This window comes from Onychostoma macrolepis, chromosome 20 (assembly GCF_012432095.1).
Source record: "Onychostoma macrolepis isolate SWU-2019 chromosome 20, ASM1243209v1, whole genome shotgun sequence".
NCBI classification, from domain to species: domain Eukaryota; kingdom Metazoa; phylum Chordata; class Actinopteri; order Cypriniformes; family Cyprinidae; genus Onychostoma; species Onychostoma macrolepis.
Window position 1 is genome coordinate 27,809,253 of NC_081174.1, and position 24,088 is coordinate 27,833,340.

Below are 24,088 nucleotides of genomic sequence, written 5' to 3' on the forward strand. Positions count from 1 at the left end.
ACAGAAGCAAATTTAGTAACCAAAAGCCTATATATATTGTTTTTGAGGATGAAATCACAAAGCCAATTCTAATATCTAAAATTCTGAAGACTGTGATCATGTGCTTTTTATTGTGCTGATGGCTCATAATTTATGTATAGCCGATGTTTGTTTTTTTTCTCAGTGAACATAAATTATATGATTGTATTCTGTTACATTCTTGTGGCAATAAAATAAAAAGTAAAAATGTTGTTTCTCAGTTTTTCCTGTAAATAAAAAAAAAAAAAAACACTTATTAAAAATACAATTATGTAACCATATACAAACAGCACAATCTGAAAATCCTCAATAAAAAAGTAATAATTTTTAAAATGCACAAGTTAGAATTTTCTTTGGGCAGCTGCACCCGGCTGTCCAATGTGGGTCAGTATATTTTCTCTGTCTTAAAGTGACAGCAACACTCTAAAAAATGCTGAGTTAAAAACAATCCAACTTGGGTTATTTGGCAACCCAGCACTGGACAGAACACATGCTGAATTATTTTGACCCAGCTGGTTGGGTTAAATACTTTAAGTCAACTATTGTTTAAAAATTAGGCTACTATATTGTTGGCTTAAAATAAGCTGGAAATTAAAAAAAAACAAAAAAACAATCGCCCACAGAATTACTTGAGGCAACAGCAATAATCAAAAGATGAACATTTATTAATAAACAAGAACACTGTGAACAAAAAAACTAAACAAAAATAAGACAAATAGAATTTATTTTTGTTGAATATAGCATAATTTACAACTCGTTTAAAATAATAAAAACGTAACATTTAAAAGAAGCATTTTAATTTAAGTTTATTGAACCATTCTCTCTAATCCCTTTTCACCGAAATAGTGCTAATTTGCGTGCCGGTGTGTTGCCGAAAGCTGAGTCGGTGATGGGCTGCTGTTCGCTAGGGTGCTGTTCTGACATCTCGTCCTTGTGTTGTGTACATTAATATAATTCGCAGCACAGTAAAGACTTTATAAATGAAATAAAATGTATACAACCTTTATTTTCAGCCAGTGTAATGACCATGGACTCTTAACCCCCGAATCTGTGGTGGCATCACGGAATCGCCAAAAATTCCGTGATGGGCTCACAGAAGTGATACCAATGCAAGTCAGTGACAGGCATCAGCCGTGGTCCATGCACGGACTCACTAGTTCAACACCAGTGCTGCATCTGTAACAAGGAGTCAAAGGCGAGCGGATCCATTTGCAGTTTTTTATTAGTTCAATGTTAGACACCAAAACAATGATCAATCACCAGCGTCAGGGATAACACAGATAACCCAGAGACATAGACGTATTCCAGGCAGAGATTGGGGCAGGGAGCAATCAGCATAAACAAAGTCGAGAAACAAGAGCAATGGTCAAAGGGGCAGGCGGCAGGGAATCACAAGGAGTACAAACAGTCCAAGATAATACACGGCAGGGACAAACACAAGGAAAACGCTCGGAAATGTCAGACTGGGCTAAACAAGACTTCACCCTGAACTGAAAGCGTGAGTGACTTATATGCAAGTCTGTAAATGAGGTGCAGGTGTGATTGCTGATGGGAAGCAGCTGTGACTGTGAGATCAGGTGATCGTGTAATGCAGTGACTGATGGGAAATGTAGTCCGTGTGATGCAACAGTCTGTATAGTACTCGTGTCCAAATGATGAAAGGGTGACATCTAGTAGTTGATTGGTGAATGATCCTGGACCGGATCATGACATAGCCCCTCCCCAAGGAGCAGCTTCCAGACGCTCCTATACAATCCAGGAGGGTGGTGGAGCGGAGGCGGAACAGGGAGAGGGACGGAGGGCCAGGTCCATGTGGAAGTGGAGAGACTGGGGACTGAGGCAGAGTCGGCAGGCCAGAGCACCAAGGTGGAGCAGAAAACCAGAGTGACACCAACCGAGCAGGGGACCAGGGTGGAGCCGACGGAACAGGAGTCCACCAGGGCGGAGTAGAAATCTCCGTGGCAGAGCAGGCGGGGCAGAAGACCACCAGACCAGAAGACCACCACAGTGGAGCAGATGACCACCAGAGCGGGACAGACAGGGCAGAAGACCTCCACGGCAGAGCAGGAGTCCACCAGTGCAGAGCAGACAGGGCAGAAGACCTCCACAGCGGAGGAGAAGACCACCAGACCAGAGCAGGAGGAACTATGGACCATGGCAGGGACTGGGGCCTAGAAAGAGCAGAGACAGACAACACAAGCAGTGTATTCATGGTCTCCGGGACTGAGGCAGGGAACACAAAAAGGTCATCAATAGGTTCACTGAATAAAACTGGACAGAACAACAGTTCATAAACTAATGCATTGGCTGAAACACGACTGATAGATATCTCAAAATCTGGGGCATAGACAGAGACTGAAGCAGATATTTTAGTGACAGAAACGGGCAAGACAGGCAGTTCAAAAACATGTTCTTTGGTCAAAACGGGACAGACATATGGTGTGAACTTAGACTCCTTGACTGAGACAGGATGGGTAGACACTAGACAGCTCATTAATGGATTCTTTGGCAATGACAGGGGTAACGGGACAGACATAGAGTGCATTTATAGTTTCTGAGTTCATGACAGGCAGGGTTGAGTGTTCACGAACGGCCCCTAGAGGCGCAACGCAACAGTCAGGAAGTTCACCAATAACCTCCTCAGTTATGACTAACGGGACTGGTAGTTCAAAGGCAGCTTCTTCGGCTGAGTCAGGACAGGACAACAGTTCATAGGCCGTGACATGAGCAAAGGTAGGTTCATTATTGGCCTCCGTGGCCAGTTCAAAGCAAGGCAAGAGTTCACAGATGACCTCTATAGCAGCAGCAGGGCAGGACGAGGACTCGCAAACGGCCTCCATAGCCTTGACAGGGCAGGACGAGGATTCACAGACGGCCTCCATAGCCGTGACAGGACAGGACGAGAGCTCACAGACGGCTTCTTTAGCCGTGAGAGGACAGGGAGAGAACTCACAGATGGCTTCTTTAGCCGTGACAGGACAGGGCGAGACCTCACAGAGGGTTACCACTGACACCTCCGAAGGTCCTGCAGCAGATGCCGCCACCTCTGGAGGTTCTACAGTGGTAACATCAGGAAAAAGGTAGAGTTCATTAACAGGACAGGTACAGTACTAATCTACGGTTCCTTCGACCGTGATATGACGGGCTGCACATGCATTGCTGGGCGACACCACCACGCAAGGAGCTGAAGCAAGCACCGCCGCTTCGAGAGGTTCTGCACCATGCGCCGCCACCTCCGAAGACATCACTGTGGACACTGCCACAACGAACAGTTCTGTGGTGGTGTATGCAGCACAAACGCAACATAAAGTGATCCCCATCATGGGAAGCGCTGCAGACAGGGGACTCAGTTCAGGGACAGGAGGGCTAGAGTGAGTGAGTTTGGGGATACCAGCTGCGCGTGCAGACACCAGCGGTGCATCCCTCACACTGGATACCAGACTAGGATGCAAAAGAACTGACCTTGAATACTTGGGTGTGGCAGACAGAGCGTCACAAGACTCTGGACGATCCGCTGAGACGTGCTGTGACTCTGGACAATCCGCTGAGACGCGCTGTGACTCTGGACAATCCGCTGAGACGCGCTGTGACTCTGGACAATCCGCTGAGACGCGCTGTGACTCTGGACAATCCGCTGAGACGCGCTGTGACTGGCTTGACTCGTGAAGATCAGCTGTGACTTGGCTTGGTTCATGAAGATCAATGGTGACTTGACTGGGTTCATGAAGATCAATGGTGACTTGAAGAGACTCTGGAAGGTCAACAGAGACGTGAAGAGACTCAGAACAATTGACTGGAACTGGACTTAGCTAGACTAGACTATGATGACGTGACCTGACTCCTGAGTGACAGCTGTGACACAACAGGGCGCTGTTGTGTCCGCCATTTTGCGACCAGACTCCTCTGTTGCCGCCATTTTGTGAGCGTGCTCTGGTACGGCCGTCATCTCACGAGTGAGTGCGGCGTCGCGTTCCTCTTCCGCGACGCCCATAGTAAAAGGAGAGTCACACAACACTAGTGCATAGTCCATAAAATCTCTCAATCGGACATTAACTTCCCCTCCGGGTAACCGTGATTTAACTGGTTCATTGAGTCCAAAACGGAATAAATCTTTAAACAAAGCTTCATCATATAGAGGAACTTGATATACTAACTCACAGAACTGCTGAACATAATCCTCAATAGATCAATCTCCTTGCCGTAGACCTAGTAGCTGGTTGACTGGATCTATGGTTAGGCTGGATTGGTGAAAGGCTGACATAGAGACCGGAACTGATACCTCAGTGACGAGGGGATACCGGGCTGCTGGATCCTGGTATGGCGAAGTCTTCTGTAACAAGGAGTCAAAGGCGAGCGGATCCATTTGCAGTTTTTTATTAGTTCAATGTTAGACACCAAAACAATGATCAATCACCAGCGTCAGGGATAACACAGATAATCCAGAGACATAGACGTATTCCAGGCAGAGGTTGGGGCAGGCAGCAATCAGCATAAACAAAGAGAAACAAGAGCAATGGTCAAAGGGGCAGGTGGCAGGGAATCACAAGGAGTACAAACAGTCCAAGATAATACACGGCAGGGACAAACACAAGGAAAACGCTCGGAATTGTCAGACTGGGCTAAACAAGACTCGCCCTGAACTGAAGGTGTGAGTGACTTATATGCGAGTCTGTAAATGAGGTGCAGGTGTGATTGCTGATGGGAAGCAGCTGTGACTGTGAGATCAGGTGATCGTGTAATGCAGTGACTGATGGGAAATGTAGTCCATGTGATGCAACAGTCTGTGTAGTACTCGTGTCCAAATGATGAAAGGGTGACATCTAGTAGTTGATGGGTGAATGATCCATGACAGTTTTATTTTGTATATAAATTTATACTTTCACTGGAGCTTTTTTTTTAAATGACCCAGCAGCTGTCAACTATTTCTGTCATGACAACTCTCGGAGGGATTGGCGTGGTAATGTACATGACAATGTTAATGTATTTAGTCTTGGCAGCATAGATCTGCTACACTGCTGCTGCTGCGGCAGAGCAAGTACCGAGACTTGCTACTGCCAATACATCCACAACATGCTGCTGTGAGCATGTAAGAAATACTGCTGCTGCAAATATAACATACATGAAATATCCCCCACATAGCATACATGAATCACCTCATAGCAGATCTATACAGGTGAAGCCGGGGAAGGTGGAGGGTTTCTGAAGCACGCTGCAAAACTGCTACAGCAAGCACTAGTCATATATTTGAATGTTGAGCAGCAAGCTCATTGGCTACCGATTCAGGAGAGAACCAATCAGCTGTGCTTTGTTATAATGATGTCATTTGGTCAGATTGAGTTAGACCTATCGGACTGTGCCATCTAGAGTTTCATGCCAGAACTCTGTATTTCTGTCATGACAACTCTCGGAGGGATTGGCATGGTAATGTACATGACAATCTTAATGTATTTTGTCTTGGTGGAATAGATCTGCTACGCTGCTGCTGCGGCAGAGCAAGTACCGAGAGTTGCTACTGCCAATACATCCAAAACACGCTGCTGTGAGCATGAAAGAAATACTGCTGCTGCAAATATAATATACATGAAATGACCCCCCACAAATCAGGAGACATAGAAGGGACAGTACAATCCAAAACAAGAACAAAACACCCCTCAACAAGCAGATCTATCGCCAAGACATATGTACTGCTGCTGCTCCGAAGAGCCATGTGAACCGCATGTATTACTATCTGTGCCTGGGCTACCACGTCGACAGGCTTAACACTAGTGGCCTATGGCTATGTGAGCCTTGGCTACCACGCCGACTGGCTTAACTCTAATTAGACGCGCACTATGTGTAATGTTTAATTAACAAAATGGATATACGTTGCAATCCGATAGATAAGAGCCCAGCACCCACCTCCGCAAATATCATAGTCATTTGATAACTGCTGTTACTTTCTCCTCTTCATCAGTTCCAGCGGCAGCATAACAGCTTGTTAAATTCATGTTCATGCAATCATGAGACGGACAAAGTTAGACAATGCATGCCATTTTACCCTCTCGTGCAGATAAAAGTTGTCAGAGTTACAGTGCATAAAAACACCTGGGTGGACTGACCTGAATGAACTGAAATAAAAGCAGAATATAAATGTTCTTTCTCCATTTTCTGAACTACACAGCACAGTGAGAGCACACGTCACACAAACACATTTCTCCAAACTTTACTACCCATAATGCATTTCACTCTGGACTACAACAGCCGTAGATAGTGATCTTCAAAGACAACTCTTATTTCCCTTCTCCTGTAACACTGTCATTGACTACGTTTACATGGACATCAGTAATCTAATTATTTACCTTATTCCGAATAAGACAATATTATGATTAAGGTGTTTACATGAGTTGCTTTTAGAATAATCCTTTCATGTTCCTGTTTTACATGTTATAGTACATAGATCGATTAATGGCACACGTCATTACGTCACCACGCGACACCATCCGACGTACCCTCCAGAATTTCACGCATAAACATATAGTTCGTCTTCGTGATGATGCCATATACAGTTTTGGGTGTTTCATTTTTAATTTTATGAAAGCTTCAAGTGCAGTTAATTATTTGTACGTGCATACAGATAACGGTGGTGTTGAAGCTCTTTTATTTGCCGTCAAACAGTTGACCACTGCCGTGTGTATCCTGTCGCAAAATGCGGCGAAAAGTCCTACACGACGGTAATAATGTAATTAAGGTGTTTACATGTCTGTACTGCACTTCAATAATGCGACTAAAATAGGAATACTCCACACGTCTTAATTCAATTTGTGTTTACTTCGATTATGATTTTAGCTGGATTAAGGTAATCAAAAATCTCTGTTTACATGGTAGATTCTTAATCAGAGTATTGTCTTAATCGTATTAAAATCGGAGTATTGATGTCCATGTAAACGTAGTCATTGATATGACTGCGATAAGCACAAGCTTCTGACGCTGCGTGCAGCTGAAATCAACCACACATTCATCACAATGAAAACATCGACCTTAAAAATAACGAACGTGAACACTGAGATAACGCCGATGTATATGGTGAACCCCCGTTGAAATGCATACACAAGAATGCTTATTTCATTTAACCTGTTTCATGTCCATTACTCTCGGTGTCTCTTCAGCGATTACATATGCTCTAAACTGCATTTTGTTCCAGCTGTATAAACACAGATGCTAAATGCTGCTGCTAATATGCTTAATATTTCGCTCCTGCATACAATGCAAATTGCTAACATGACACTTAGTTTAAACTTGATTATGGTTGCTCATTTTTTAATTCAATTAGGCAGACCACGCAATACACACAGCAATATGGATTAGAAGAGCATTCAGTTATCTTAGTGGTTGATTTCGCTGTTTCTGAAGCAGCTGCAAACTGCTACAGCAAGCGCTAATCATATATTTGAATGTTGAACAGCGAGCTCATTGGCTACCGATACAGGAGAGAACCAATTAGCTGTGCCGTGTGATAATGATGTAATTAGGTCAGATTGAGTTAGACATATCGGACTGCGCCATCTAGAGTTTCATGCCAGAACTCTGTTTTTAGCACCTGGGTAAAAATATTAAAGACAACCCAATACAATGATCCAACAGGCTGAACTCAGCATTTGGGTTAAAAAAATAAAAAATAAACCAGCATTTTTAAGAGTAACCCTAATAGACCTGCTGCTGTCTGCATCCTTGTTAATCAAACAACAACTAAAAAGAAGGGAGAAAAAATCATTTACTGCCCTTTGCCAAATAGCTTTTGTAGCCTATTTAATGTATACAGTGAAGACTAAGGGTTTTTTGGGGGGGGTTTTCATATTTGATGACTTTATTCAATTTTTGTAGCGTTTCTTAAATATGAGGCCTACCTGAAAAAACTTAAATCACTATTTGTGTCTTTGTTGTATTGTTTATTTGTCCTATTGCTCATAATTTTCTTATTTTATTACTAATTGTTTACTTAATTGCTTAAGATGTAGGATGGGGGGGGGGGGTCATTATCAAAATTAGGAGGCTGTAGTAAACATTCATTAATGTTGTTTATGACTGTAGCTGATGTAATTCTAGGCCACTCCCATAAACGACACCTGTCATTTGCCTTTATATAAGCAAACTGGCAGTGAGGTTCTGCTTAAAGATTCTGGATCTGCAGTCTAATCATAAACATGGGCCTTAAGCTTTAAAGCAGTGAAGACTTTCTCCATGGAATTTCTTGAACATCACTGCCTTCCCCACTGGAATACAAGCTGTTCACTTGACTTTCATTTGAATTATGTCAATGTATTCTTGTTCTTGTACATATCTGCAATCTCTCTGCTGACGGTGTGTGGAAATCTACTTGTCATCATCTCTATTGCAGTTTTCAAGCAGCTTCACACACCGACCAACCTCCTCATCCTCTCACTGGCCCTATCTGACTTTTTGGTAGGAATCTGTGTGATGCCGGTTGAAAGCATTAGAAGCATTAGCTCCTGTTTTTATATGGGAAAGTCGCACTGTCGTATCTTTCATGTGATTGTATCTGTTCTTGGGTCTGCATCCCTCATTAATATCATGCTTATAGCTATTGATCGTTATTTTGCTGTATGCGAGCCACTCATGTATATGTCAAAAATGACTATTAGAAAAACACTGATGTGCATAAGTTTAGGATGGTCTGTGTCCATATGTTATAATCTAGTACCAATGGATTTGGGAAACTCAAACCTGACAGGAAAAATTGTCTTCTGTCTAAGGGAATGTGCAGTGGCTGTCAGTAACGCCTGGGGTCCAGCCGACTTGATAGTGAGCTTCATTGCTCCGTGTATAATAATGTTAATGTTGTATGTAAGAATTCTCACTGTGGCCTTGAGACAAGCTAAAGCCATTTCCAACACTTCAAAGAAAAGGGCATCTCAGAAAAATCACAAATCATTCTGGAAATCAGAAGTGAAAGCAACAAAAACATTGAGCATAATTGTCTTTGTGTATTTCATTTGCTGGGTTCCCTGGTATATAAGTATGCTTAATATGAAACAATTTCAGAAGTCATCTGTGATCCTCTCTGCTTTACTCTGTTTGTTTTACACTAATTCATGCATCAATCCCTTTATATATGCAATATCTTACCCCGGGTTCAAAAGGTCAGTGAAGCTAGTGGTTAGCCTAAAAATACTGCGGACATCCACTAACCAGGTTAACTTATTTCCTGAAGACTGTTAATATGAAAATTCATGTATGTTTATATTTGCATTGGTGATCCTTGGTGACCTTTTAATCTTTACATCCTTGAGTCTCTTCATTTAGAATGGCAATACACAATAAAGACATAAAAATTAGGAGATATTAAAACGTGAGGTGAACTGTAACTGTTTTTGTGAACTTTAGCATATTGATGAATAATTAACCCATACTTAATATCTACTTTATTTTTAACTAGACTGCAGTGAAACAAACTCAAGAACAAGTTGTGGTTTCTTTTTTAGCCGAGGTAAGCCTTATATTTTGAAACGGCCGTCAAATATTTGCGAATGAAGATACCTGTATACAAATGCCTTTGTTTCTGAACTTACGCGGAAGATTGAAGCGAAATCACGTGACCCAGGCGTCAAGAAATCAGCTGGGGACTCGGAGTTTCACTCAGGAAATCCAGGTAAACTAAACAAGCAACGTACATATCAAAGTAAAAGACGTGTCGTTGTACTCAGTGTAAGTACATTTGACTTAATTAAGAAGAACTTTACAGAAAAAGTCAGTGATAAAAAGAACAGAAGCGTCGCTGATTCTGAACTTCATTCAGTGTGAAACTGTCTGACAGCGCGTGATCTAAACATGTATTTGAGACGGTCCCACACGTTCATATTTCTGACCATTCTTGGTGAATGTCTGGTGTGTGTCAGTGAAGTAAAAATAAAGACTGTCTGATTTTATAAATGAATGTGTTTGTGAGTTCGGGCGCTGTGATTTCCGCATTCTTTCGTTTTGCAGGTGCAGTAGAGGTCGGTAAACTAGTCAGATGAACAAGATCTACTAGTTAGCCTGCTAACATTTGAACAACACTAAGTTAGCCGTTTTCGTATCATTATTGAACTATTAAGAGATATTTAAAGCGAGGCACGTAGTCACACTATATGGGGCAAGTTGTCACAATGTGAACGGCACATTATAGGCTATATAGCATTTACCATTATGCTGTTCTGGACTGTAAATAGTATACAACACATGACAGCTTGCCCAGACATGACATGACATTTATGAAAAAAAATAAAAAAATAAATCTGTTTAAATCTACATTTATTATAAAGGAATTTTTTTCTCTCTTTTCTAATTCTATTCTTTAAAAAAAAAAAAAAAAATTTAAATTTAAAAAAATAACACTAGCTTTTCTAATATTTTTGTATTTTATCTATTTGTTTTATTTTTATTTTTATTATACAATTAACAAAAGCAAAAAAGGCCTCTAACACTAGCTTGTTCTATTCTTTTTCTATTCTATCTGTTTTTCTTTTTATTTATTATATAATTAACAAAAAAAAAAAACCTTGCTAAGTGTACTGCGTTAAGCTAATTGAGACTTGTTATAGCGCTTGCATATCATTTCTCTTTTGTTGATTTTGATTGCTTCCATTGTCCTCGTTTGTAAGTCGCTTTGGATAAAAGCATCTGCTAAATGACTAAATGTAAATTCAACTCTTGTCTGAATGTATGGAATATAGCACCTTAATATATTGATTGCCTATTTCAAAGTGACTGGAGGAATGAATGCACAAAAATATTTTAAGTGTTACAGTATTTGAATTTAAGACAAACTAAGTGTTTATAAGCAATATAAACACATTTTTAAAAGGATATCATGTTTTGTATCATATATAAAACAGCTCCTGTATATTCATATACATATTTACCCTGTAATTCTGACAGTAAATTTGATTTAACGTGTAATCTTTCTAGGTTTGGTGATTCATTCTGTAAAGATCTCCATCATGTCTGGATCAGGCGGAGTTGACGCAAATGTGCTGGCGCAGACTATAAGTTCAAATATCCAGAGAATAACATTGCTAAGTGAGTAGTTTTACAACATCCATCCTTATTTATGTGATGTGAAGACTGTTGACCATAAATGTTGAACCAGCATACATTTTATATATCTACAATTTATTATAAAACCATCCATTTTGGCCTAAAACTAACTGGAAGGTCGCTCAGTCCTTGGACCAAATGTTGTCCATATTTCTGTTACTCATTGTAATGAGAAAAAAACACATCTACAAACCACAACATGCAAAAATGTGTAGGTGAATTTATTATGGAAATGAATGGAAACCATAATACGCTTTTACATAAACCAATGGCACAGGAGGTGTGTTTGTCATTGTCTTTGTTTTTACCAGCTAATGAAATCCAGCAGATGATGAGACTTTTTGGAACAGCACAAGACACAACTGACCTGCGACAGACATTGTGAGTCGAATACAAGCAGCTAGTTCAGTTCCCTTTAATTGACCACATATAGAAATAAGTAAACAGTTATATATGTCAATCCAATTATACTTGTTTGTATTTGTCAAAACATACAGACAGGAGAAACAGCAGAGGGTCAATCAACTTGCTAAAGTGACAGACAAATGCATGAAAGATTTCAGTGCTTTACCTGTGACCACAGAACAGGTACACCTTTATCACCGTCCCACATAGAAGATATTTTGGAGAATATTTTGATTATTTACTATCCTGTTAACAGTCTTGCTCAGATATGATGTTCCCCTTTTCTCACACAGCGGCAAAGAAAAATCCAGCGAGAACGTCTTATTACTGAATTCTCCAACGCACTAACCGTTTTTCAGAAAGCTCAGCGAGAGGTAGCAAAGAAAGAGAAGGAGTATGTGGCGCGTGTCCGAGCGAGCTCAAGAGTTTCAGTAAGTTTCATCTGTTTCACACTTGGGCTGAAAAATTACATAAATGAATTGATATTATCCACCCAACTGAAGGTTGAATCTTAAGATCATTTATAGAGGGACTAATATCAAGCGTCAAAGTACCAGTTTCTATACAGTAGTCCATCTTTTTGTTAGTTATACAGCATTATTTTAGTACCATTTATTTACTATTATAGTTTTTGTTAATATTTTGAATTCAATTCTATTTTTATATTTTCTACATTTTATAGTTTTAAATTTAATTTTAGTTTAAGTTTTTAATTCTGTTGTGCTTTGCCATTTTTATTAGTTTTAAATATATCTATGGAGGTTTTATTCATTTTTATTTATTAGTATTAGTTTTAGTTTATTTAGTTTGAGTTAGTTTAGTGCTTCAAGTTAAACTATATGAAAAGGAAAAATGTTGTCCAATAAGTGCAAGGATTTTTTCATTACTTTTTAGTATTTTTAATACTCTATTTCAGCTTATTTTTATGGTTTTAGTTTTAGTTAGACATAATAACTCTGGTTATACATACAGTCATGGCCAAAAATATCAGCACCCTTGGTAAATATGATCAAAGAAGGCTGTGAAAATTAATCTGCATTGTTAATCCTTTTGATCTTTTATTTAAAAACCACAAAAATCTAACCTTTCATTGGATAATAAGAATTTAAAATAGGGGGAAATATCATTATGAAATAAATGTTTTTCTCTAATACACATTGGCCACAATTAACGGCACACTTTTATTCAATACATTTTGAGTTTTCTCCTGTAATGCCTGATGAGTTAGAGAACACCTGACAAGAGATCAGAGACCATTCCTTCATCAGAGAATCACTCCAGACCCTTTAGATTCCCAGCTCCATGTTGCTGCTTCTTCTCTTCAGTTCACTCATTTTCTATAGGGTTCAGGTCAGAGGACTGGAATGACCAGCAGAAGCTTGGATTTGTGCTCAGTGACCCATTTTTGTGTTGTTTTTGGGGTTTGTGTTTACATTTACATTTAGTCATTTTGCAGACGCTTTTATCCAAAGCGACTTACAATTGGGGAATACATAAAGCGATTCATCTTGAAGAGGCAATCAGACAGACGAAGTGCTTGCAACACCAAGTCTCAGGCATTGTTCAAATAAGTACAAACTACCAAAGGAAGGAATAAGTAAAGAGAGAGTTTTTTTTTTTCTTCTTCTTTTTTTTTTTTTAAAGTTTAGGATGAAGTCAAGTGCTGTCGAAAGAGATGAGTTTTCAGTTGTTGCTTGAAGATTGACAGGGATCCAGCATTCCGGATAGGGGTGGGAAGATCATTCCGCCAGGAATGGTGAACGAGAATGTTCTGGAGAGTGATTTTGAGCCTCTCTGTGATGGTATCACGAGGTGTCGCTCACTTTTGGATTATTGTACGGTTGGAAGATCCAAACATGGCCCATTATAAGATTTCTAACAGAGTCAGTCACTTATTGATTTTTTATCTGTTGGTATTTGATAGAATCTATGATGCCATGTGTCTAAACAAGATGTCCAGGACCTCCAGCAGAAATATAGGCCCACAACATCAAAAATACAGCAGTATTTTTCATTGTACACATGGGGTCTTTTTATCCCTGTGTTCACCAAACCCATCTTGAGTGTTTGTTGCTAAAAAGCTAATTTTTTTTAGTTTCATCTGACCATAGAGGTCAGTCCCATTTGAACTGAATTTTTCTTGAAACCCTCCCAAACAACGATGTAGGTGCTGTTTGGCAATTTTTTTTTTTTAAGGTTTTTTGACCCCGAGACTCAACTATTTTCTGCAATTCTCCAGATGTGGTCCTTGGAGAGTCTTGAGCCACTCAAACTCTCCTTCTAACCGTGCATTAGGACAGCACACGTCCTCTTCCAGGCAGTTTCATAATAATCCCTGCTGGTGTAAATGGGAATTTTCACTGCTCTAGCTCTTTTCTTAAAGCCACTTCACTAATTTGTGAAGCTCAGTTATCTTTTGCTGCACATCAGAAATATATTATTTGGTTTTTCTCATTGTGATGGATGATTAAGGGAATATGGGCTTTGTTTTCCCTCCTATTTATATTTCTGTAAATCAGGAAGCCATGGCTGAATAATTTCATTGGGGTAGTCGTGGCCTAATGGTTAGGGAGTCGGGCTTGTAACCGGTTCGATTCTCCAGCCGGCAGGAATTGAAGGTGGTGATTGTGAATGAACAGGACTCTCTCCACCTTCGATACCATGACTAAGGTGCCCTTGAGCAAGGCACCGAACCCCTAATTGCTCCCCGGGCGCTGGAGCAATGGCTGCCCACTGCTCCGGGTGTGTGTTTATTGTGTGTGTGTGTGTGTGTGTGTGTGTGTGTGTGTGTGTGTGTGCATTTGTTCACTACTCACTGCTGTGTGTGTGCATTTGGATGGGTTAAATGCAGAGCACCAATTTCGAGTATGGGTCACCATACTTGACAATACGTCACGACTTAACTTAACTTCATGTCCATAATCACCCTGGAGTGCTCAAAATTGTGAATATGAATGGGAATATATTTCAGAGATATTTTATTCATAAGAATTTCTAGGGGTGCCAATAATTGTGCCCAACTTGTATTTGAGAAAAACATTTATTTCATAATGATATTTATTTCATAATTATTTTACATAATGATATTTCCCCCCATTTTAAATTCTTATTATCCAATGAAAGGTTAAATTTTGTGAATTTTTTTAATAAAAGATCAAAAGGATTAACAATGCAGATTAATTTTCACAGCCTTCTTTGACCATATTTACCAAGGGTGCCGATATTTTTGGTCATGACTGTACTACTTAAAAGCCACATATGACTCCAGATAGGATGCATTGAATGTTAGTTTAAAAAGCATGATTGAGAATCACTGTTTTGTTGCAGTACCATTTTATACTGCAGATAATAGTTTGCTTAAAGTATAATGAGTAATAAAAGGGAGTAGTTGCATATTGGCACTTTATTATGGTTTTCTATATGTTTTCCTCACAGTCCTCTATCTGTTCATAGGTTGGTGATACAGATGATGGGTTCGGAGGGTTTTCATCACCCTTTCAAAGGTTAGACACTTTAATAAGTGTTTGTTCCACCACCTCTGCTTGTCACATTTATACATAAAAAATAAATAAATAAAAGGAAATGAAAAAAAATGAAATGTGTGTGTTTTCAGTGAGGTTCATGCTCAAACTCAGAGCTATGATGAAGCCATCACAGAGGAAGATCTGGAGCTCATTCAGGAGAGAGAATCAGCAATCAGACAGCTGGAGGTGAGACGCATTCAAGCACAGAAACAACAAAAACTCATTTACAAGTGACAAGTATTGTGCTAATGTAATGCTTTTTGAATGGTTGTTTTTTGCTGTGCAAAAACATTTAGGGATGTGTAAATCATACTCTCTTTTTTTTTTCAGTCGGACATCACAGGCATTAATGAAATCTTCAGAGATCTGGGCCTGATGGTGCATGAACAGGGAGACATGATTGGTAAGATCAGATAGATATAACTATGTTTTTACACTTTCTTAATAAAACTGAGTGGCGACCAGGCAGAACTCTCTGTGAGGTTGTTTGGGAGGTTGCCAGATGGTTGCTAACTGGCCCAAGTCAAAACAGTTAATTTCCGAAATCTCTGATGTTAGGCCTGTATCGCTTATAATGAATCCAAATAAACAGTTTCAAAATGACCCGGTTCAGTTCACACACTCGAGTTCAGAAAAAAGCATTCGTGTCATTAAACAACCCAAACATAGGTGTCAGACCAACTTGGCTTGCGCCAGAATGTGCCATTTCATTGTTGAAAAGTAAACACATGGAGGCTGTCCTGTGATCGTACTGAGCCAAAATCTTGTGGACAGTAAGGTTACAACAAGTGGACAGGGTTAGTGCTATTTGTCTGTCTCTGTATGAACAGGTTGCTTCCTACAATTTAAGGAAATTGTCATTTAGCAACAAATTTTTGCTTTATTTTACTTTTTTCCTCTAAAAATAAAATTATATAAAGTAAATCATTAAATACATCTGTGTGGTTTTGACTTGGTTCCGAGGGAGTGTCTGTATAGTGATGAAACTCTCAGACAGGAAAGTGCAATTAAAGGTGTTAAAATGGAGAAGCAGATGCTGATAATGAAGACCTATGAGGCTTCACACAAACCAGCTCAGTGGGACTGTTTGTTCAAGCACTAAACTTTTAATGATAAGACGTGAGCTATTAGTAAGCACACATTGTGTTGTTTACATATGTGATATTTCATCAAAATTACAAGAGTTTGCATCATTGCCTTTGCTGTCCACCAAATCTTTGGCATGCATACCTGAATGAATGATGAAATAAAGGATTTTAAATGAAGTTCTGAGGAAATTAATTATTATCCAAGGGGACAATGCATTATCCATGTTTTAAACAATGAATAATAACCTTTTGATGATAGAGTCAGAATATTTGATTAGCTGTCAGTGCAAAATGAATTCAGTGTTTAACTGTGAAAGTCTTTCCTCTGTTTATCTCCATCCTATCTTGCAGACAGTATAGAGGCCAATGTATCAAACGCAGAGATCAATGTGCAGTCGGCCACACAACAACTGAACAGAGCAGCAAGTTACCAGGTACAGCTTAATTTTACTAATGACCTATCTTTCACTCATCCTTACATCATTTTAAAACCATATTATCTTATTCCTTCAGTGGAACACAAAACAAGAAATTTAGCCTAATGAAAGTAGATGGAGACGGACACTGTCAAGCTCCAAAAGAATGTAAAAGCACTGTAAACATAGCCCATATGACTTGTGCACTATATTCCAAGCCCTCTTAAGTCATACACTAGCTTTGTGTGAGAAATGGATGCAAATTTAAGTTGTAATTTGCCTGTAAGCTTCCCTTGCACTGGCATGTTTGAGTTGGTGTACGGCCTAGTTTTATGATGGTTTATTATATTATATTACAGCTCAAGTTAATTTGCATTAAGTTTTTAATCACATTATTTTTTTAACGTTATATTGCTATTAAATTAAATATTTGATTAAAAAATATCATAATTAATTAAATGTACTATTTTATTAACATGCTAAATTGACAACCCTTATTATTATTATTATTATGCTAGTGACTCATTTCTTCTTTTCACTGTAGACGTCATTCCGCAAGAAGATTTTCATCCTGATCGCTGTTCTGATTGTGGTAGCTGTCATTATTGGTTTGATTATCTGGGGTTCTGTCAAAAATTGAGCTGACCATTTGATGTCCCACAGCATTTGCACTGGCATGTTTATAATGAGTCATTGGAGGTTTGTCACTAAGTGAAGTTGTCTTGAGTTGCTTTCTAAATACAGTTAAGATATTGCCACTAACAGAATATATAACATAAGTTAAGCTCTATGGACAGCATGTTTGGTGTGTGGTTCATTACCACAGAAACTTATTTTAACTCCATTTGTTAAAAAATGCATTGGGTTAAATATCCCCCAGAAACTGTACATAGAGCTTAACTTGTGTTTAAAATTGTTTTAACGTTGTTACTGTTAATAGATAATCATTCCAGCTTCATGCATCTTTCACCCATCTGGTGTGTTATAGAAGCTGCCATTCCTGATAGTAAAATATGCTAAATATGAGATTTCAGTGGTTGAAAATGGCACAAATGAATGTTTTTATCTCTTGACAGTCAGTATGAAGCTGCTGCTATAAAGGTGGATAAGTGCACTTCACTTTTAAACTGCTCAAACACTGTATTTGAATAATAAAAAAAAAAAATAAACGAGAATACACTACCAGTCAAAACATTATTCTAGTCAAAATAAATCTAATTTAGTCTAAATAAATAATGAGTGAGTATGACTAAAAATGTGACTGGTAGTGTATTTTCATAAAGTTCATTAAGTTCATTCTATCTATAGATCTACACACACACACACACACACACACACAGATAGATAGATAGATAGATAGATAGATAGATAGATAGATAGATAGATAGATAGATAGGAGTTCTTTATATATATATATATATATATATATATATATATATATAATTTTTTTTTTTTTTGTGAGATAATGTGTGAATCTAAAACACAAATCAATAACAGTGGAAATTTTATGGACTTTAAAGATGTCTGTGCAGTTTATTATATGACCCTACAAAGTCAGGAAAATGTAAAGCACTGCTGTGCTGATTGATGCACATTGTGTTCCCCGATTGCTTTTAATCTTTTTAGTCATGAGCCATGTATCCAGTCTCACTGTGCCAAAATCATCTTAGTAAAATTATCCTGAAACAGATGCTACAGTTTCAACAAACCAGCAAAGTCACTAAATGTTTGTCTATGTGTATGATATTGCTGTATATAAATGTTTTATGACCTGAAATGAGTACAGTTAATCATTAAAGGGAACTAAATCAGGTTTACCCGGTTGACAGGAAATAACCACTAGATGGAGACAATGTCAAATGTGGAGTTGCATTTCAAGCTCAGCTCAAATGGCAGTCAGTTCACCTTTGACCTGCTCAGACACAGGGCTGAAAATGAACACGTGAAAAATGTTTGCTAAAGGGCTGCCTAATTAATTTGCGTAGGCAATAATTTATCTTCTTTTTGTCATTTGTTGTTGTTTTTTCCCCAATGATTTAGTGCAGTTTTAAATTAAAATTATGTAAATAATGTTGAATCACCATTTTCCCAAAAACTGAAATGCTGCTGTGGAGATAAATGAAGACAAATACAGTTGTATGTGTGGTTTATCCAAAAATGTTTGTTTGTTATTTTGAACTTGGAAGTGAGAGAAACTTAATTTGATGTCCATTCTGAATCTGAGTAAAGATTAATATTCAAAAAAGACAATATACAGGTGCTGGTCATATAATTAGAATATCATCAATTTATTGATTTATTTCACTAATTCCATTCCAAAAGTGAAACTTGTATATTATATTCATTCATTACATACAGACTGATATATTTCAAATGTTTATTTCTTTTGATTTTGATGATTAGAGCTTACAGCTCATGAAAGTCAAAAATCAGTATCTCAAAATATTAGAATATTTACATTTGAGTTTCAATAAATGACCATCCCTACAGTATAAATTCTGGGTATCTCTTGTTCTTTGAAACCATAATAACGGAGAAGACTGCTGACTTGGCAATGATCCAGAAGATGAACATTGACGCCCTCCACAAAGAGGGTAAGTCACAGAAGGTCATTACTGAAAGGTGTGGCTGTTTACAGAGTGCTGTATCAAAGCATATTAAATGCAAAGTTGACTGGAAGGAAGAATTTGGGTAGGAAAAGGTGCACAAGCAACAGGGATGACTGCAAGCTTGAGAATACAGTCAAGCAAAGCTGATTCAAACACTTGTGAGAGCTTCACAAGGAGAGAACTGAAGCTGGAGTCAGTGCATCAAGAGTCACCACGCTCAGACGTCTTCAGGAAAAGGGCTACCAAGCCACTTCTGAAGCAGAGACAATGTCAGAAGCGTCTTACCTGGGCTGTGGAGAAAAAGAACTGGACTGTTGCTCAGTGGTCCAAAGTCCTCTTTTCAGATGAAAGTAAATTTTGCATTTCATTTAGAAATCAAGGTCCTAGAGTCTGAAGGAAGAGTGGAGAGGCACAGAATCCAAGTTGCTTGAAGTCCAGTGTGAAGTTTCCACAGTCAGCGATGATTTGGGCTGCCATGTCATCTGCTGGTGTTGGTCCACTGTGTTTTCTGAAGTCCACAGTCAACGCAGCCATCTACCAGGAAATTTTAGAGCACTTCATGCTTCCTTCTGCTGACAAGCTTTATGGAGATGCTGATTTCATTTTCCAGCAGGACTTGGCACCTGCACACAGTGCCAAAGCAACCAGTATCTGGTTTAAGGACCATGGTATCCCTGTTCTTAATTGGCCAGCAAACTCGCCTGACCTTAACCCCATAGAAAATCTATGGGGTGTTGTCAAGAGGAAGATGCGATATGCCAGACCCAACAATGCAGAAGAGCTGAAGGCCACTATCAGAGCAACCTGGGCTCTCATAACACCTGAGCAGTGCCACAGACTGATCGACTCCATGCCACGCTGCATTGCTGCAGTAATTCAGGCAAAAGGAGCCCCAACTAAGTATTGAGTGCTGTACATGCTCATACTTTTCATGTTCATACTTTTCAGTTGGCCAAGATTTCTAAAAATCCTTTCTTTGTATTGGTCTTAAGTAATATTCAAATTTTCTGAGATACTGAATTTGGGATTTTCCTTAGTTGTCAGTTATAATCATCAAAATGGTCTCTCCTCAACCACCACCAGTGTGCAGCATCCACTTGGATGATGCGACGGCAGCCACAGGACAACGGCGCCAGTGCACTCACCACACACCAGCTACAGGTGGAGAGGAGAGAGTGTCGTAGAGCCAATCAAGTGGATGGGGATTATTGGGAGGCTATGATTGACAAGGGCCAGTGGAGGGAATTTGGCCAGGACACCAGGGTTACACCCCTACTCTTTACAATGAGTGTCATGGGATTTTTAATGACCACAGAGAGTCAGGACCTCGGTTTAACGTCTCATCCGAAAGACGGTGCTCTTATGACAGTATAGTGTCCCCATCACTATACTGGGGCGCTAGGACCCACACAGACCGCAGGGTGAGCACCCCCTGCTGGCCTCACTAACACCTCTTCCAACAGCAACCTAGTTTTCCCAGGAGTCTCCCATCCAGGTACTGACCAGGCTCAGCCCTGCTTAGCTTCCATGGGCAACCGGTCTTGGGCTGCAGGGTGATATGGCTGTGGCTGGTATATGACCAGCACCTGTATGTTGTCAGAATTTATTCTGTTCAATCAGACTCATTAACTATTTAATTTTCTATAGATCTGTGCCAGTTTAATGTCTTTTATATCATCATTTTAAACTGCTTTGGATAAAAGTGCCAGATTTAGTAACCCAAATTTGACAAATATCCGATGACAATTGTGCATTGAGTTTGAAATGTAATATATAATGATGAAAGACTGAAAAGTGATAGTGATTATGTGAATATGTAATTTACATGAACTCCCAGCAGAAGCACATTATTAAACATTTATTGTCAGGGGGAGGAGACATTTATGTATAAAAAAAATCAGCAACGCGTATTTTTTGCCAAAGTTGGTGTCATCCTGCTCATTGGGAACAATGCAAGCGCTTTGCACCGAGGACCAAATGAGACTGGACTCACTCTGCTGGAAATACAAATATTAGTTTCAAATTGGTTGTTGCTTTGTTCTATACAATACAAGAAGAAAGACTTGCTGTCTCTCCAGAGTGCTTCACACATCATGAATCTAACAGCAGTGAACCAAAGTGATGTCTGTCAGGAGTATTCGTGTCCAGAGAAATCTGTTTCTTTATCTGTGTATGTGATTCTGTATGTGGCCGCAGCAGCTGTGTCTCTGCTGACCGTGTGTGGAAACCTGCTGGTCATCATCTCTGTGAGTCACTTCAAGCAGCTCCACACACCTGCTAACATCCTCATCGTCTCTTTGGCTGTTGCCGATCTCCTGGTTGGAGTTTTTGTGATGCCGTTTCACTTGTCTTGGCTCATCGAGTCATGCTGGATTTCTGGACCAGTGATATGTTCGGTTTTCAATTTTGTGACTTTTCAGGCGACAAGTGTGTCTGTTCACACTGTGGCTTTGATAGCAGTTGATCGGTTTTTGGCTCTAAATTCTCCTTTTCTTTACTCAGAGAAAATCTCACCCACTGTGATCTGCATTGCAACTTTATTTAACTGGCTGTTTTCACTCTTTTATAACTTCACTCTTCTTTACGTTAATGGAAACTTCACTGATGTCATGTGTCCAGGAGAATGTCTTTATATTGTAGATGAGATTTCATCTCTCATTGATCTTCTGTTTGTGTTTCTTATGCCATGTACACTCATTATAATATTATACACTCATGTTTTTGTCATTGCTAAGAGACATGCAACTGCTATAAGAGCGCTTCAGGTTCACAACAGCACAGAATCCTCCAAAAACAGAGTCAGTGACAAATCAGAGCGAAAAGCTGCATTAGCACTTGGGATTCTGGTCTTTGTGTTTCTTTTGTGTTTACTGCCATATTATATTTTTTCTTTAACAAATTTCCTAAGAGATGACTCATTTTCTAATGTTATTAACAGTGTTTTGATTCTCTTTTATCTTAATTCCTCTATCAATCCATTAATCTACGCTCTGTTATACCCTTGGTTTAAGAAAAGTGTAAAGATAATTCTAACTCTTAAAGTATTGAACACAAACTCCTCACTAATGAATGTCCTGTCCTTAAGCTCTTGATAAGGAACAATGTATGTCAACAAACGTCTGTCCTCAATTTTATGTTTTAGTATTTCCTTTTTCATCATTATTGTGCAGTAAAAATATGATTATTCATATATTTTGATGAATAAAACCAGGCATGTTATTCAAGAAGCACTTCCTCATTATATGCAAAACCAGCATTGAGTAATCAAAAGTGAAATGTTTGTTGGATGACATGAGAAAAACATTTTCAAGAGATCAGTAATATTTATAAATGTGATAAGAAATGTTCACTCTACACATTTATATATATTTTTAAGAATACTACAAAATTATTAATTATAAATTTAATTAAATACAAGTTAATTATAATAAAACGTAAGTTTCATATGTTTCTATGGTAAAATCATTGGTAAAAACATGCAGTATAACTTTCATCAGTTTTTCTTACTTGCAAAGAGTATAGAAAAGTTCCGATTCGAATGAATAAAAGCTTCCACACTTGAGTTTAAAAAATCTAAATCCCAGGCTCTTCTATGGATTGTTTTATACAGTATAAGGAAAAAAATATGTAGTTTCATGTGCATTTAAATGGCACTTCATTTCATAAAATCTTTTTAAAAGGAAAAATCAACATCTTGACACCTAAAGCAACGGTATGTAGTTTTGTGTATTTTTGCAACTTTGAAGCCCCCTACAGTTAAGTGAGTGAAATTCACTGTCGTAATTATAACTGTTGTTGGAAAGCCATTTGCCTCACTAGAAGTCAGTGTGCCATTAGAATGATTTTGAAACTCATATTACAAAAAATAATAATAATAGTGATAAAAAATCATACAGTTGCTATAAAATAATGTGTTGAATGCAGCTGTCAACCTGCTTGCTGCACGTGTTTCTATCCTGCATATGACCACTAGGCCTACCAAATGAAAAATGAATAGTTTCGCTCAAGATCAAGGCTCGGCTGGTTTGCCCATGGTAGAACTCGCAACTACACCAACCAGATGCGAAGAGTGGGTTTTATCAACTAATAATTGTGTGGACTGTTCGTACTTACAAGCTTTCAGTCGTGAAATTGTTCCCTATAATGTTAAATGTTTGTTCTAAATGTGAGACTGCGGGCCTAAGACGTTATTTTGCATTAAAACATAGACTTAGATATATTCACTGCATCCCAAATGACACTATGCACTTACACATACTATGTACTTATGCACTATGTACTCAACCATGTAGTGTATGAATTTTATAAGGTTATTTAGTCATTAATGATCGGAGTCTGATACCCACCCCCCGCAACGTAATTAAATCTGCGACAGTTCAGTGCATGAGGTGTTCAACATTCCACACTTTGTTTTTACAGTTATTTAAGTGCATCATCCGGGTATTTAGAGTGCACTTTTTCTTTTTGGAATTTTTAGTATGAACGCACTACTCCTCACATTATTTATACTACAAAACATCATAGAATAGTGAATAAGTACGCGATTTGGGATGCACCTATTGCTTATGAATTGGAAAAAGTGCAACGCGCAATATGGTGGATTAGTCCCACCTTCTGCATAAGGCTGATGATACACTGGGCAACTTTGGGAAATGTTGCCATCAACGGGCAACCAGGTGAGACACAGGGCCCACAACCAGTCTAAAATATCCAGATATAAATTTGTTAACCATTCTCAATGGGAAAGTGCCCAAGCAACATTGCTCAAAAAAAGTTGCCCGACAAAATGGCTCAAAAAGGTGCCCCGTGTATCATCAGCATAGAAGAGCCAATCGCCAATTGGTAAAGTCATTGCATCATTGCATCACTGCAGTTGCCATTAGAAGTTCTGGTTGCTATAGAAACAGTCAGTGTTCTGGGCGCTCTTAGAATTGCACATGTGAGCATAAGAAACA

General features: G+C 38.8%; 3 protein-coding genes across 4 annotated transcripts; all 3 read left to right on the forward strand.

Moving 5' to 3' along the window:
* The first annotated feature begins 8,235 nt into the window (after positions 1–8,235).
* Positions 8,236–9,234, forward strand: LOC131527624 (trace amine-associated receptor 13c-like). Its single transcript, XM_058756847.1, has one exon. It carries the CDS (start codon positions 8,236–8,238, stop codon positions 9,232–9,234), a length of 999 nt encoding a protein of 332 aa, XP_058612830.1.
* A 214-nt stretch (positions 9,235–9,448) lies between these two features.
* On the forward strand, positions 9,449–20,606 carry stx7l (syntaxin 7-like). Of its 2 annotated transcripts, none has more exons than XM_058755997.1 (10): positions 9,449–9,664; positions 10,963–11,073; positions 11,403–11,472; positions 11,589–11,679; positions 11,790–11,927; positions 14,950–14,999; positions 15,110–15,206; positions 15,351–15,423; positions 16,460–16,542; positions 17,069–20,606. In XM_058755997.1, exons 2-10 carry the CDS (start codon positions 10,995–10,997, stop codon positions 17,162–17,164), a joined length of 777 nt encoding a protein of 258 aa, XP_058611980.1. In that variant the 5' UTR covers positions 9,449–9,664; positions 10,963–10,994; the 3' UTR covers positions 17,165–20,606. The 2 variants fall into 2 exon arrangements, with proteins under 2 accessions (XP_058611980.1, XP_058611981.1); XM_058755998.1 differs by having other exon boundaries at positions 9,656–9,720.
* A 113-nt stretch (positions 20,607–20,719) lies between these two features.
* On the forward strand, positions 20,720–22,335 carry LOC131527283 (trace amine-associated receptor 13c-like). The gene has a single exon (XM_058756291.1). It carries the CDS (start codon positions 21,017–21,019, stop codon positions 22,223–22,225), a length of 1,209 nt encoding a protein of 402 aa, XP_058612274.1. The 5' UTR covers positions 20,720–21,016; the 3' UTR covers positions 22,226–22,335.
* Positions 22,336–24,088: the final 1,753 nt, after the last annotated feature.